This window comes from Rhopalosiphum padi, chromosome 4, assembly GCF_020882245.1.
Source record: "Rhopalosiphum padi isolate XX-2018 chromosome 4, ASM2088224v1, whole genome shotgun sequence".
Taxonomy (NCBI): Eukaryota; Metazoa; Arthropoda; class Insecta; order Hemiptera; family Aphididae; genus Rhopalosiphum; species Rhopalosiphum padi.
Window position 1 is genome coordinate 21496239 of NC_083600.1, and position 17471 is coordinate 21513709.

General features: G+C 24.8%; 2 protein-coding genes across 3 annotated transcripts in view; both read left to right on the forward strand.

The window, feature by feature from the left end:
• Nucleotides 1-17471, forward strand: part of LOC132928804 (uncharacterized) — a 30782-nt gene that overhangs the window by 3520 nt on the left and 9791 nt on the right. Inside the window, exons 5-8 of the mRNA XM_060993697.1 lie at nt 132-298; nt 589-690; nt 919-1064; nt 1441-1550. Of these exons, the coding sequence (XP_060849680.1) occupies nt 132-298; nt 589-690; nt 919-1064; nt 1441-1550 (525 nt within the window). The remainder of the gene's footprint in view (nt 1-131; nt 299-588; nt 691-918; nt 1065-1440; nt 1551-17471) is intronic.
• On the forward strand, nt 4911-13418 carry LOC132928960 (venom protease-like). 2 transcript variants are annotated; one of them, XM_060993934.1, is made up of 9 exons: nt 4911-5254; nt 6405-6540; nt 6855-6944; nt 7793-7945; nt 8051-8198; nt 8829-8995; nt 9266-9367; nt 9606-9763; nt 13198-13418. In XM_060993934.1, the coding sequence occupies exons 3-9, from the start codon at nt 6875-6877 to the stop codon at nt 13345-13347; spliced, it is 948 nt and encodes a 315-aa protein (XP_060849917.1). In that variant the 5' UTR covers nt 4911-5254; nt 6405-6540; nt 6855-6874; the 3' UTR covers nt 13348-13418. The 2 variants fall into 2 exon arrangements, with proteins under 2 accessions (XP_060849917.1, XP_060849916.1); XM_060993933.1 differs by lacking the exon at nt 6405-6540 and having other exon boundaries at nt 4912-5254.

The following is a 17471-nucleotide window of genomic DNA, read 5'->3' on the forward strand; positions in this document are numbered from 1 at the left end:
TTAATTAATATTTGTTAATAGTTTGGTACTCTACGTCTCTCCATATGTATTTTAATAATAGAATAATATTAAGTTGTCAAAACACCTATAAGGAGTTTTTCATTTAAAATTAATTTTTAAATTTGTTACAGGAGAGTTGCACGCTTAGGTGACTTGAATTTGGATTCCACAGTCCGTGATTGGGTTACACCATTGGATGTTCCGATCGAACGTGCTATACAACATAAAGAATTTAACAGTATGGATTTAGCCAATGACATTGGATTAATGGTATTGAAAAATGATATTACTTTTACTAGTAAGTTTTTTTAGTACTTTTCATTGAAATATTTCACCATACTTTATATTACAAACTATTGCTTTATTTTTTCTATATTAAAAAACTTATTTTATATCCATTGTCTGCGTTTATTATTGGTTAGACTATTACAAAAATATATATATCTTTTAAAATAACATTATTATTAGGATACGTACCATTGACAAAGAGACGATGCCTTTGTAAAGATAAATGTATGAGATATATATAATTGTATCATATTGATTATATTTTCATAAAATTGTATGTTTATTGTTTTGTTTGACTAGTATTTATCCAACCAATATGTTTACCCCTATCACCAGATATTAAAAACATTGATATCAGAAATGATTTGCTATTTCATGTTGGATGGGGAATAACTGAAGAAGGTAAATTAATTATTTATTTACTTTGGAATAATAAATTATCAACAACATTTCAGAAATTAGAATATACCAAATAGAATATTTTTATAATCATCCTTTTTTTTTTTAATAACTATAGATTCCAATTATTGAGATACAAATCTCACTAAAAAGTTGAATGTTTGTCAACTCAATAAATGTTTAAAAAAAATATTTCGCATCATTTGAAAAATAATTATTAATATTATTTAGAAGGCAAACTGTCTCAATCATCTTTAAAGGAAGTTCGAATTCCAACAATAGACATGGAGTACTGTAAATGGCTATATAGCAATAGTCAAACTGCTATGGATTACAGAAATATTTGTGCTGGAGAAATAGGAAAAGACTCATGTCAGGTATTTAGTGATTTGTTCATTTTGATTTTATTGTACATTAGAAGTTAAGTATATCTCATTATTTTGTGGGCCAGTGTAATTTATTTTTTTATGTAATAATTTTCTTCCTAGTAAAAAAAAATTGTGGCAAAAATCCAGTGTTAAAAGCATTATTCTCTGATTAAATATATTGCTTCATCCAAATTTGAACCTAACATTTCTAAAAATAAGAAATTATGTTCGAGTTAAATGCAACTTTTATATCGGAATTCAGGGGATATACAATCATTTGAGTTATCAATGTTTTAGGGAAAACAATATATTATACAATATAAATTCATAGATAATAAATGCAATTGAAGAACTATATTATTAAATTTTATTTTCAATGTTTCAGGGTGATTCCGGAGGTCCGTTAATGTGGTTGAAGGAAAAACAATTTTATTTGATAGGCATTTCTTCTTATGGTGTGGGATGTGGAAATAATCCCAGCCTGTATACCAATGTGTCTGTTTATATTGATTGGGTTTTAGAGAATATATAAATTTTAATATAAACAAATAATAAACTAATTTTATTCTGATTTCGAAATTAATATATACGTTTGTACACAATTATGATATGATTTATTCAATTTATTCAATGGTATTCTTGTGTATTAATCATATTTGATCGCTATAATGAAACTAAATTATAAAATGTCCAATAACAAAATTTTTAAATTTACTGATGATTAATTAAATGTTATATTTTGACATACTATGTTTAGAATAATATCATATAATTAAGAGCAAATTAATATATTTTTTACAATCAACTATTTATAATTTAGTTTTAATCAAAAATGAAAAGTACTTAAATCTAAATGCATGAAATTCAAAAAAAAGCTTTGGGATTTTCATCATCTGAATTTAATTAAAAATTTACATTGCAAGTTTTACCATATAAAAATATTAAATCACTTCGATTAATTCTTATTACAAGTTAAATACGAAAAGTTACTTTTTTTAATGAAATGTGTTAATTTTACTTATAATAAATAATTATAAATTAAAAAATAGATGTGTAATCGACATTAATATTATTTAATTATTATACTAACAAACGTTTAATAAATATGAAATATGTTTTAAGACGTACCACTTTGATTCAACATTTTTAATCAAATTATCCAGCATAATTACAAAAAAAAATTGTCAAACATAATATTATACAGTGCAATGTAAAAAAAAATTATTTAGATTTAGTTCACTGTACGCGGTTTTACATGTGATCTGACAAGGGCAGATTACAGAACATTGCAGTATTATAAAAATATAAATTAAACAATTTATTAATAATTAAAACTTTTCATAGTAATAATAATCATCATTTTTATTATACAAGCATTAAAATATGCAAAAAAAAATTTTCATTGTCAATACAAAAACTGATGTAATAAAAATCGTTTTTGTCGAATATGACTACGAAATGACTTGACACTCAGCGTTAGCAATAGTGAATTAAAAAAATTAAAAAAATATTGATAAATATGAGACGTTAAATGTTATTAAATCCAGAGCTTTCCACCTAGGAGGGCAAAGTGGACAATTTTATAACTTTAAAAAAAGTAAAAAAAACGTTTTATTTATTTGATTAAAATCGTTTTTGACTACAAATTATTATTTCCGACACAATAAAATATGCAATACTGAAGTTTTCATAAAAAAAAAACCTCTAGAGTGCGACACTATATTAAACCTTAGGGTGGCCACATTGGACATCTTTCCCCTACCTACACTTGTGTTTTCAATGCCAATGAGGTCATCATAATACGAATTATTTACAAATTTTAAACACGATTTAGTAATTGCTCAATTATTACTCCCCTCTATAACACTCAGATACTGTAATGTTTTAAACATTGTCAGTGTTTTTTTACAGAGGAAAACAAACTTCCCCTCCAAAAAAAAACCATCGTGCTGTATATTCACATACACAAAAAATCAACGGTCAATAATGATATTCAAGGATGGGGGAAAAAAATATCAAAAAGCTGTACTCTATACTTTAGTGAAACTCCATGGTAGCTCGTTACTTATAATAATAATATTTATTACATTTTTAAAATTCGTTTTTCGTTTGTATTGCTACAGTAACAACACGTTTTTACATCTAGTAGGTAATACATCAGAAATACGATCAGTAATACTGGTCACGTATGAAATTGAACGAAATAGGTATTTATATTTTACATAAATAATAGTTTACTAACTTCACAAGACCGATAGTAACTATTATAATAACTATCAATTGGCATACAATATACACGTGTTTTTAACTGATTTCGTTTAATTGTTTGTTAAAGGTCAATGTGCCTTTCTCAAAAAAATATAATTAGATTTAATGCAATATATGTTCTATATTTAATACTACGTGTGTATTGAAAAATAATGTTTAAAAGACACATATTTTAATTATAGGTGATAATTAATAGGTCTTCAATATTGTTTTACCAATACATCTTGTCTCAATTTTGTTAACATATATTGTATTTACTATTTATATCAATAATTTATAGTTAAAAGTAACTTAGAGAGTGAGGGTCGGTGGCAAAAGTAAGTGACAACTAGAATAATGTATAACCTCCTAAGACAAATACCTAAATTCGTTTCTGCTAAAAAATACTATGATATTATATTAAGGCAAACCATGTAATTTTGTATTTTCTTAAAATTATGTTCAAAGATAATGAGAATTCAAGTAAATCTAAATTACAATTACATAGCTAGGTATCTAGTTTTATCACGTATATATCCAGATATTATATTATATTGGCATTTGTGAGAATAATATGTGTATGTGCCATGTTGTTTATGCCATTCAATATAATAATATTTATTTTTACTTTCAGTATTACGTTCAGATATCAATATGGGAAAAGAACAATATTTTATCATCACAACCCTTATTGTCGGAATTATGACTGCTCTTCCTAAAGATAGTAAGTAATTCATAAGTTTTATACTTTGAAACAAGGTAAAAAACATCATTAGTTTTTCTTTTATATATGAGCTTCAACCCAATTATTAGTTAACAATACAACTTTTCTCCGTGTTTCTATATGTATTTGATATTTTCTTAGATTATATACTAACCCTCGAATTTTCTTATTATATAACTAATGGGACTTATACATAACAAAATTACTATTTAATCATATCTCCTATTACTACGATATTAATCTTTTTTTATCTCAGCAGACAGCACTTATCATAGATCAGTGATAAATTATCACATTCTTGTTCTCGTAGTGATAAAGATCACTTTTCTTTTATTATTATTAATTATTTGCGTATCTTGTTTTTTTAATCCAACTTCTTTTATTAATTGTTTCCTGCTCTCAATGTATAGAGCAACTACAATTTATTCTACTTGTTTATGCTGTGACCAAATTTCTATCTCTTATGACACAACACTCAAGTATAACGTGCATTTTTTTTAAATATGTTTCCTTTAAGACAAATATGTAAACTAAGTACTTGATTTTAATCACTTTTTATTGGTCTATTGACTCATTGAAATAAAAATATTTTAATTGTTAAACATTTAAAACTCATTAAACACCATTAGTGTAAAATAATTCAATAAATTACTCTTAGTTTCTGACTACATATTATTGTTTCTGACATAACAAAATAGCCAATAGTGAAGTTTTCATAAAAACAATACTCTAGAGTGCGATTTTATATTGAATCTTAAGGTGGCCACATTGGACATCTCTCCCCTACCTACACTTGTGTTTTCAATGTCAATGAGGTCATCATAATACGAATTATTTACAAATGATTTAGTAATTGCTCAATTTATTATATAACTCCCCTCTATAACACTCAGATACTGTAATGTTTTAAACATTGTCAGTGTTTTTTTAAAGAGGAAAACAAATTTCCCCTCCAAAAAAAAACATCGTTCTGTACATTCACATGCACAAAAAATCAACGGTCAATGATGATATTCAAGGATGGGGGAAAAATATATCGAAAAGCTGTACTCCATACTTTAGTGAAACTCCATGGTAGCTCGTTACTTAAAATAATAATAATTATTACGTTTTTTAAATTTGTTTTTGATTTGTATTGTTACAGTAGTAACGCTTTTTTACTTCTAGTAGTTAATACATCAGAAATACGATCAGTAATACTGGTCACGTATGAAATTGAACGAAATAGGTATTTATATTTTACATAAATAATAGTTTTAATTATCTGTTGTTATTATTAGTTGTTGTACATTTTTAAATTTAAGGTAACCTGTTGATATTATTCTGTGTATTAAAACAAAATATATGTACCTCTAATATAAATTTATTTTAGACTGAACTCTCAAATCATAAAAGTTATCATTACAATAAATGTTAGCTGATTTGTATTATTTAGTTTTATTTGGTATTAAATTGAAATTAATATTTCAAATTTTGTTTCGTATTGGCTATTATAATACCATATGCTCTTAGTTCCTTCTGTATTCTATACTATTGTTCAATTTAATTTCGCTAATTATTTATATTTTAAATAGTATTCATCAAAACCACTCACTTGATAATTCAACAATTCAAAACTCTAGTTTTGGTATATTATTGTTATGATTTAACTATTTATAAGTATTTTAGTAATTTCCTTATTCTTTGTTTAATCACTCCGTGTTAGAATTTATTGTTTATTTAACTTGAAGCTTATAGTAAGTAATCGTTCAAACATCACAATCAATTTTAAAAGTTGTGTGTATCTTGAGTATATATTATATAATTAGATTTTTTTTTTTTAATAACAATAATATAAACTTTGAATCATAACAAATGACATTATGTAACTATGTTTTATATTTTATAAACATTGCATATTAAATGTCAGATGTGCGTGTTATCTTACATTTGAACTGTAAAATAACAAAATCTCACCATATTAGGTAAACCAGCTAACCAGACTTGTTAATAATACTTATCAAACAGGGGCGTATCTAGGGGGAAGGGGTTGAACCCCTGAAATAATTTCGAGAACTAGAAAAAAATTATTTTATATGGACAATATGTATAAATAAAAAGTATTTCAAAAATACATTGTTCAAAAAGTATTCGAAAAGTAATTAAATACAAGTATTCGAATACTAACTTCACAAGACCGATAGTAACTATTATAATAATTATCAATTAGCCTACAACATATACGTGTTTTTAACTAATTTCGTTTAATTGTTTGTTAAAGGTCAATGTACCTTTCTCAAAATAATATATTTAGATTTTATGTAGAATAATATGTTTTATATTTAATACAAAGTGTGTCTTAAAAAATAATGTTTAAAAGAAACATGTTTTAATTGCAGGTGATAATTAATAAGGCATTCAATATTGTTTTACCAAAACATTTTGTCTCAATATTGTTAACATATATTGTATTTACTATTTATATCATTAATTTATAGTTAAAAGCAACTTAGAGAGAGAGGGACGGTGGCAAAAGTAAGTGACAACTAGAATAATGTATAACTTTCTAAGATAAATACCTAAATACGTTTCTGCTAAAAAATACTGTAAATTTTACTATTATTATGATATTATATTAAGGCAAACCATGTAATTTTGTATTTTCTTAAAATTATGTTCAAAGATAATGAGAATTCAAGTAAATCTAAATTACAATTACATAGCTAGGTATCTAGTTTTATCACGTATATATCCAGATATTATATTATATTGGCATTTGTGAGAATAATATGTGTATGTGCCATGTTGTTTATGCCATTCAATATAATAATATTTATTTTTACTTTCAGTATTACGTTCAGATATCAATATGGGAAAAGAACAATATTTTATAATCACAACCCTTATTGTCGGAATTATAACTGCTCTTCCTAAAGATAGTAAGTAATCCATAAGTTTTATATTTTGAAACAAGTTAAAAAACCTCATTAGTTTTTCTTTTATAATTGACATTCAACCCAATTATTAGTTAACAATACAACTTTTCTCCGTGCTTCTATATGTATTTGATATTTACTTAGATTGTTAGAATATACTAACCCTCGAATTTTCTTATTATATGACTAATGGGACTTATACATAACAAAATTACCTTTCAATCATATCTCCTATTAATACGAAATTAATCTTTTTTTATCTCAGCAGACAGCACGTATCATTGATCAGTGATAAATTATCACATTCTTGTTCTCGTAGTGATAAAGATCACTTTTCTTTTATTATTATTAATTATTTGCGTATCTTGTTTTTTTATCCAACTTCTTTTATTAATTGTTTCCTGCACTCAATGTATAGAGCACCTACAATTTATTTTACTTGTTTATGCTGTGACCAAGTTTCTATCTCTCATGACACAACACTCATGTATAACGTGTATTTTTTTAAAATATGTTTCCTTTAAGACAAAAATGTAAACTAAGTACTTGATTCTAATCTCTTTTTATTGGTCTATTGACTCATTGAAATAAAAATATTTTAATTGTTAAACATTTAAAACTCATCAAACACAATTAGTGTAAAATAATTAAATAAATTACTCTTAGTTGTCAATTTTCCAATTGATTTTTTATATTAATAGTTTTTTTGGATAAAATTAATACTATTGTCTTTGGATCATTATGTTATTAAATTTTTAATATTTTTTAACCTCCAATACTTATTGACTATGTCACAAAATAATATAAACTTTAGTTGGCTAATTATCATTATTTTATTTATAATCTATTAGGGGTTGTCTTTGAGATTGATTCACCTAAAATTCAGAATAAAGCACATGAAGACATAATACCACACATTGCATCTAAGTTACCATCACAAGATACATGTGGTAAAAGAAAGGCACCAAGTTTTCGAATAGTTGGAGGAAGTGATTCAGATTTAGGTTGGATACATTTGTTTTTTATTTTTAAAGTCTTTGTATTCATTCGGGTATTAAAAAATGAAAAAAAAAACAAATAAATTATCTTAAGCATTAACAATCTTACAGGTGTTTGGCCATGGATGGTAGCTCTCGGATACATGGGTAAAGATGATGGCAATGATTCTATAATATGGTCTTGTGGTGGTACATTAATATCTAACAAACATGTCTTAACTGCCGGCCATTCCGTGGCCAATACAGGGAGAAGTATATTGTAAGTAAATCACGTTTAACATGTCAAAGAAAGCTATTTATTAAGCAACAGAAATTTGGACAATTTCTAGTTAAGTTTGCAACCATATAGGTACAATAGGCCAAAAAAAATATATTTAATCAAAAAATTTAACTGATCTATAATTAAATTTGGAGTCGATCATTGTAATTTAATCTTCATAGAATATTATGGGTTTTATATTTTTTAATTAAAAATGGAACACATTATTTAAGTATTACCTACTGGACAATTATTTTATAATATCCTACTTTAAATATTCACTGAAATATACTAAAAATATTTACCTATTTATTATATATTTTTTAATTATAAGGTTTTGAAAAATTGAATGTGATAAGTTCCTAAAACGTAACCAGTTTAAATGACATAAACTTCCTAATATAATAAAAAAAGCATTTTTGAGAACTAATTATTCAAAAGAGTTTTTTTCTGTTAAACAAGTTTATATACTAGAAATGCTTCAGTTTAGCCCAGACACCAGTAAGTAATATTTGTTTGTAGTTTAGTACTCTCCGTCTCTTCATGTGTATTTTAATAATAAATAACATGTAGTTGTTAAAACACTTAAAAGGAGTTTTTAATAAAAACTAATTTTTAAATTTGTAACAGGACAGTTGCACGATTGGGTGACTTGAATTTGGATTCCACTATCGATGATTGGGTAACTCCATTGGATGTTCCAATCGAACGTGTTATACAACATGAAAAATATAACAAAACAGCTTTTTCCTATGACATCGGATTAGTGATATTGAAAAATGATATTACGTTTACTAGTAAGTTTTTTTACAACTTTTCATAGGAATATTTTACCGTACTTTATGTAACAAACCATTGTTTTATTTTTATATATTAAAATATTTGTCTTATTTTATTGTATGCGTTATTATTACATAGACTATTTCAAAAATATATATATTTTTTATTATACCATTATTATTAGGATACATTTAATAACGCAATTGACAAAGATTCACAATGTGTTTACAATAAAATGTATTAATTATTTTTTTTAAGATTTGATGTTTATTTTTTTGTTTGACTAGCATTTATCCAACCAATATGTTTGCCATTATCACCAGATATGAAAAACATCGATATGGGAAATAATTTGCCTTTTATTACTGGATGGGGAAAAACTGATACAGGTAAATTAATTATTTATGTACCATAGAATAATAAATTATCAACCACATTTCAAAAATTATAACACACTAAATTAAATATTTTTATTATCATCTTTATTTTTTTTACTAATTATAGATTCCAATGATTATTATTATCGAGATAAAAATCTTACTAAATAGATTGAATGCCTGTCAACTTAGTAATTGTTTGAAAAAATATTTCGTAGTATTTGAAAAATAATTATTAATATTTTTTTAGTTGAAGAACCATCTTCATCCTTAAAGGAAGTTCGAGTTCCAATCATAGACAACGAGTATTGTCAATGGATGATTTATAGAGAATTGAAACAAGTACGAGGAGTAGTTATCGATGACAGAAAATTGTGTGCTGGAGAACAAGGAAAAAGCGCATGTTCGGTATTTACTATTTAGTGATTTTTTCGTTTTGATTTTATTTTAAAAATGTGGAAATTAGGTAACCACTTTGCTGCATATTAGAAGTTAAAATATATATTCGTTAATATATATATTTTAGATATAAAATATATCTTACCCTTGTGTGGGTCACTGCAATATATTTTTCATATAATAAATCATTTCTACTAAAAACGACTTAGGAATAAAGATTCGATGTTAAAATCATTTGTTCTTCGATTAAATATCCTAATTTTTCCAAATTCGAACCGAAAATTAAAAAAGACTGGCAAGTGATAGGTATTGCGCCGCTATATATAGTAGACATAGAGAGTAGGTCACTATAACGGATGAGTTAAATTCGAATGCAATGACAGGTATCATTGAATACGAAAAATCATTCTGAACGGACTTGATTTTTCAGTCTGCGATAATTAGTAGAATATAATATATTATTATCTTTATTTAAATTGTAATTTATCGTTATTTTACGCGATTTCGTCAAAAATTAAATTTCATAGGCTCCTAAAAATGTTTCTATATTGACGCTAGAATTTTTTTTGTAGTTATTTGAAGAAAAAATTATTGAAAACATTATATTGGATATTTTACCATATGATAAAACCGTTTTTCTTTATTTTACCTTTTAACCTTACGTATAAATAAAAAAAATGTCATAAATTTTTAACTTCAAAGTTCCTTGCAAATGTTCACGATTTTGACACATTTCGTAAACATTTGAACTTTAAATGCATATCAATAAAAATTGTGACGAACGATTTTTGATTTTTCTTTACTACAATAATTGCAACTTATAATAAACCCCGTATTCAATTTTAAAGACTTTTTAGAGTACCAAAGTCATTTAAAAAAAAAAAACTTAAATTGTCTTAAAATAGCTTTAAAAAATGCAAACAATTTTGAAAATTGAATCGTGAATAGATATTTTTAATATAAACTCTTGGTGAAAATTTCAAGTTTCTTTTTAGGGTTTATTTTCGCGCTTTCGAAAACTACAAAAAATTTTTTACTCTTAACCCCCCCCCCCTCCCCAAGTACCAACTAGAAACATTTTCCTTTTCAAACAGGGGTTGATGTCAAAAATGAAACAACTATTACTTCTCCAAAAACATACATCATTGTAAAATCAATACATGCAACACTCCGTTCAGAATCTAAAACCTTGTTTAAGTACAATGCAACTTTGATAAGTCGAAATTCAAGATAAATAACATTTTTTCGACTTACTTAAATTTATCAGTTATCAAGGGCTTAGGAAAAAAATTCAACTTAATGAGTGTTTTAAATATATGTACGTATATAATTATAGTTTTTAATTATTATTATAGTTATATTGCAGAGGTATTCAAACATTTTCATGCCATGGCCCCTTAGTGTCTCTACAATTTTTTTACGGCTCCCAAATTAGTTATGACAAAATAACAATGGTTATAAAGTTTAGGTATATTATGTTTTAAAATTGTTATAATATATTAATATTTGTTTAAAGTCAAGTCGCTATAACTCGAAAACCTTGATAACAAGAATTTTTCTTCATTTCCCTAGAAATATAAGTAATATATAAATTAATATAAATTCGAGTTAGATAATTCGAATAATACATATCTCGAAGCAAATTTTTATCTATAAATCGCGACTCGACTTTATTTATCGCAATTTACAAATAAATAGATAATATAGAAAAATGAAATAAATATTGTATGCTTCATAAATAAAAAATAATAAAAAAATAAACGAATATTTAGTGAGATGGATGAGATGTGTGTATGTTTCATAATATGTTCGAATCTTGATTTTATAGTTTTGAAATTCCTAGTTGTTCTCATCTTCAAACGTTAACTTTTTATCAATATTATTTTTTTTTATTTATTTAATCAATTATCAACAATACATCAGCGAAGATAGCACCTCGACATTGTTTGATCAAATACAAACTAATACCAAGTTTTCGCAAATTATTCATAATAATTCACAACACAAAAAAATAAATTTGATACGCATTTTTTATATTAGAAACCTCATACCTATTCTAAAGGATATTCTAAGGGACTTGAAACTTTTATTACTATAACGTTTATTATTATTTACTTAACACATTTTAATTTCAAAGCATTTGGATTATTTTTTATTTAATATATTGTTATTGGAGTTTAGCTTGTTTAAATAAATAATAAATTATAATAAAAAAGCTTAATATATTAATGACATAAAAATCATATTATATCGTTATAAATAATATTTGCTTTATCAGGAAAAAAAAGTTAAGTCCTACTAGTCTTAGCGTTTAGTGTAGTTTTGAAAAAAACTTCTATAAAATATATTGAATAGTACATCATCATCTCCATACTTATTGCCAGACCATAGGGCTTGCTGACCTCCTTTTTTTGTGGGATCCCTAACTATGCCAATTTATTTTTTTCAAATCATTTATTATTGTTTTTTTATATTGTAAACACAGTACATAACACGCAGTATTATATAATCGTAATCACCAATAACAATATTATTGTAATACTTGAGTCCAATACTCTGAAATTTTTATACATTTTGTTAATATTATTTTGTTTTGTTATGTTTCCAAGCTAACAAACAAATTTCAAATAAGTAATATTGAAGAACTTTAAATGAATAAATAATCAGACTTTCACTAACAAAAAAAAAAATAATTCTTATAAAAAAAATTATTTGATATAGTTAACATAAAAATTATATAATACCTATTTCCAAAATATCAACACCTGGTTGGAGTCAATCGGACTAGTTGGTAGGCAAAAAAATAGAATTTAATTTGACTTATAGAGGTTTTATGATTTTCTAACTGCAAATCAATTTTCAAACTTTCGCTATTTTTAAGACTTTTATTAACTTTCAATTATAGTAAAAATACATTGTGAATATTTTCTATATTATGTTTTTATGATAGCTTAGAATTAAGACTAAAATTTTTATGAACATAAATAGAAAAAGTGTCACGTTTACTTGAACTATTAATCATAATTAAAAAAGGTACTGAAAACAGCAATATAAAAATTTGATAAATATTTAAAGTTTTAAATTGTCATTTATGCGTTTTACTAAAATATCTGGTTTTTCTTTAACTTGTTTTTTATTGTTATTTTTTCCGATTACTATGAAAAATACTAGAGTTATAAATATTTGACCTATGTAAAAGTATTAAATAATTTATCTAATTAGTCCAAAAATCACCTTCAAAGTTGAAAATTAAATTATTCTTCCTGGTTTTTTTTTTTGTGTTTAAAAACAATCAAATTTTTTTACATTAATTTTTATAAATATATTTTTAAACATTCTAAAATCAATATACTAATCAAAACAATGATTTAAAAAAAATAATAAATTCATAAATATTAGATCCAATAAAAGTATATTATTACATTTTATTTTTAATGTTTCAGGGTGATTCCGGAGGTCCGTTAATGTGGTTAAAGAAAAAACAATTTTATTTGATCGGCATTAATTCTTATGGTCAAGTTGAGTGTGGAGTCACGCCAGATGTGTATACCAAAGTGTCTTCTTATATTGATTGGATTTTAGAGAATATATAAATTTTAATATAAGCAATTAATAAACTTATTTTATTCTAATTTCGATAATAATATACGTTTGTATACAACTATATGATATGATTTATTCAATTTATTAACACATATCAATTATGCAATTTATTCAATGGTAGTCGTGTGTATTAATCATATATGATCGCTATGATGAAACTAAATTACATATTGTCCAATGACAAAATTTTTAAATTTACTGATGATTAATTATATTATGTTATGTTTTGACATACTATGTTTAGAACAATATTATAATATATAATATATCATTAAGTGCATATTAATTTATTTTTTACAATTAACTCTTTATAATATTGTCATAATCAAGAATGAAAAGTACCTAAATTTAAATGTATGAAAATATAAAAAGAGCTTTGGGATTTTCATCATCTGAATTTAATAAAAAAGTGTACATTGCAAGTTTTACCATATAAAAATATTAAATCACTTCGATTAATTTTGATTACACGTTAAAAAAATTATATACGAAAAGCTACCCTTTCTAATGAAATGTTTTAATTTTAATTTTAAAAAAAAAATAATTGTGTAATCGACATTAATTTTATTTAGTTATTATACTAACAAACGTTTAATAAATACGAAATATGTTTTTAGACGTACCACTTTGATTAAACATTTTTAATCAAATTATTCAGCATAATTTAAAAAAAAAAATTGTCACACAGAATATACAGTGCAATGTAAAAAAAAATTATTTCGATTTAGATCACTGTACGCGGTTTTACATGTGATCTGACAAGGGCAGATTACAGATCATTGCAGTATTATAAAAATATAAATTAAACAATTTATTAATAATTAAAACTTTTCATAGTAATAATAATCATCATTTTTATTATACAAGATATTAAAATATGCAAAACAAAAATTTTCATTTATCAATACAAAAACTGCGGTAATAAAGATCGTTTTTGTCGAATATGACTACGAAATGACACTCAGCGTTAGCAATAATGAATTAAAAAATTTTAAAAATGTTGATAAATATGAGACGTTAAATGTTATTAAATCCAGAACTCTCCACCTAGGAGGGCAAAGTGTATTATTTTATAACTTTAAAAAAAGTAAAAAAAACGTTTTATTTATTTGATTAAAATCGTTTTTGACTACAAATTATTATTTCCGACACAATAAAATATGCAATACTGAAGTTTTCATAAAAAAAAAACCTCTAGAGTGCGACACTATATTAAACCTTAGGGTGGCCACATTGGACATCTTTCCCCTACCTACACTTGTGTTTTCAATGCCAATGAGGTCATCATAATACGAATTATTTACAAATTTTAAACACGATTTAGTAATTGCTCAATTATTACTCCCCTCTATAACACTCAGATACTGTAATGTTTTAAACATTGTCAGTGTTTTTTTACAGAGGAAAACAAACTTCCCCTCCAAAAAAAAACCATCGTGCTGTATATTCACATACACAAAAAATCAACGGTCAATAATGATATTCAAGGATGGGGGAAAAAAATATCAAAAAGCTGTACTCTATACTTTAGTGAAACTCCATGGTAGCTCGTTACTTATAATAATAATATTTATTACATTTTTAAAATTCGTTTTTCGTTTGTATTGCTACAGTAACAACACGTTTTTACATCTAGTAGGTAATACATCAGAAATACGATCAGTAATACTGGTCACGTATGAAATTGAACGAAATAGGTATTTATATTTTACATAAATAATAGTTTTAATTATCTGTTGTTATTATTAGTTGTTGTACATTTTTAAATTTAAGGTAACCTGTTGATATTATTCTGTGTATTAAAACAAAATATATGTACCTCTAATATAAATGTATTTTAGACAGAACTCTCAAATCATAAAAGTTATCATTACAATAAATGTTAGCCGATTTGTATTATTTAGTTTTATTTGGTATTAAATTGAAATTAATATTTCAAATTTTGTTTCGTATTGGCTATTATAATACGATATGCTCTTAGTTCCTTCTGTAGTCTATAATTTTGTTGAATTTAATTTCGCTAAATATTTATATTTTAAATAGTATTCATCAGAACCACTCACATGATAATTTAACAATCTATGGTCCTAACATTCATTATTCATTTTTCGTGGTGTTTAAAGTTAGTACACTTGAACCGATTCCTTGACGGCGAAGTTACTACGTTACCAACTTAAACTGTAACCTGTATAAATGTATAAAAAGTGTAGTATATCTTGCTTTATTTATGTCATTAACGGCCCAACTCAGTCTGAGTAATCAACAAAACAGAACTTTTCCACGGTCAATCCTCTCCTCATTTTAATTTTTTATAATTAATGAATGTTAAATGTAATCCTTTTATCGTTAATTATTAAACTTGTTTATTTAATAATATATTTTAAATATGGCATTGCTAACCATGTTTTGAATTGTTTATTTTTTTTTATTTTTTTACAATATTATTTATTATTTAAATAATATAGAATGAATTATCACCATAATATATGTATTGTAACATATACAATACATAAGGGGCGGCCAAACAATCGATCGCGAACAATTTCTATGTCGATCATGCAATTTCACACTTCAATAAAATAATATGTTAATTACACTTAAGTAATTACTAATTAGATATTATAAGTAATTGGTTATTAGTTTATAATAATTATTGTATGTTTATATACACTTTATGTAAATATGTTTATTAATAATTATAGTTATTCAATAATAATAAGATTTTCTATGGAAGTCGATCCTCAAAGGCGAAGTATAGTTTAATAGATCGTGACCAAAAAAAAATTCGGCTACCCCTGCAATACACGTTTCGTTATTTACCATCCCACCATATTAGGTAAACTAGCTAACCAGTCTTGTTAATAATACTTATCAAACAGGGACGAATCTAGAGGGGAGGGGGTTGAACCCCCTGAAATAATTTCGAGAACTAGAAAAAAATTTTTTTATATGCACAATATGTATAAATAAAAAGTATTTCAAAAATACATTGTTCAAAAAGTATTCGAAAAGTAATTAAATACAAGTATTCGAATACTAACTTCACAAGACCGATAGTAACTATTATAATAACTATCAATTGGCATACAATATACACGTGTTTTTAACTGATTTCGTTTAATTGTTTGTTAAAGGTCAATGTGCCTTTCTCAAAAAAATATAATTAGATTTAATGCAATATATGTTCTATATTTAATACTACGTGTGTATTGAAAAATAATGTTTAAAAGACACATATTTTAATTATAGGTGATAATTAATAGGTCTTCAATATTGTTTTACCAATACATCTTGTCTCAATTTTGTTAACATATATTGTATTTACTATTTATATCAATAATTTATAGTTAAAAGTAACTTAGAGAGTGAGGGTCGGTGGCAAAAGTAAGTGACAACTAGAATAATGTATAACCTCCTAAGACAAATACCTAAATTCGTTTCTGCTAAAAAATACTATGATATTATATTAAGGCAAACCATGTAATTTTGTATTTTCTTAAAATTATGTTCAAAGATAATGAGAATTCAAGTAAATCTAAATTACAATTACATAGCTAGGTATCTAGTTTTATCACGTATATATCCAGATATTATATTATATTGGCATTTGTGAGAATAATATGTGTATGTGCCATGTTGTTTATGCCATTCAATATAATAATATTTATTTTTACTTTCAGTATTACGTTCAGATATCAATATGGGAAAAGAACAATATTTTATCATCACAACCCTTATTGTCGGAATTATGACTGCTCTTCCTAAAGATAGTAAGTAATTCATAAGTTTTATACTTTGAAACAAGGTAAAAAACATCATTAGTTTTTCTTTTATATATGAGCTTCAACCCAATTATTAGTTAACAATACAACTTTTCTCCGTGTTTCTATATGTATTTGATATTTTCTTAGATTATATACTAACCCTCGAATTTTCTTATTATATAACTAATGGGACTTATACATAACAAAATTACCTTTCAATCATATCTCCTATTACTACGATATTAATCTTTTTTTATCTCAGCAGACAGCACGTATCATTGATCAGTGATAAATTATCACATTCTTGTTCTCGTAGTGATAAAGATCACTTTTCTTTTATTATTATTAAT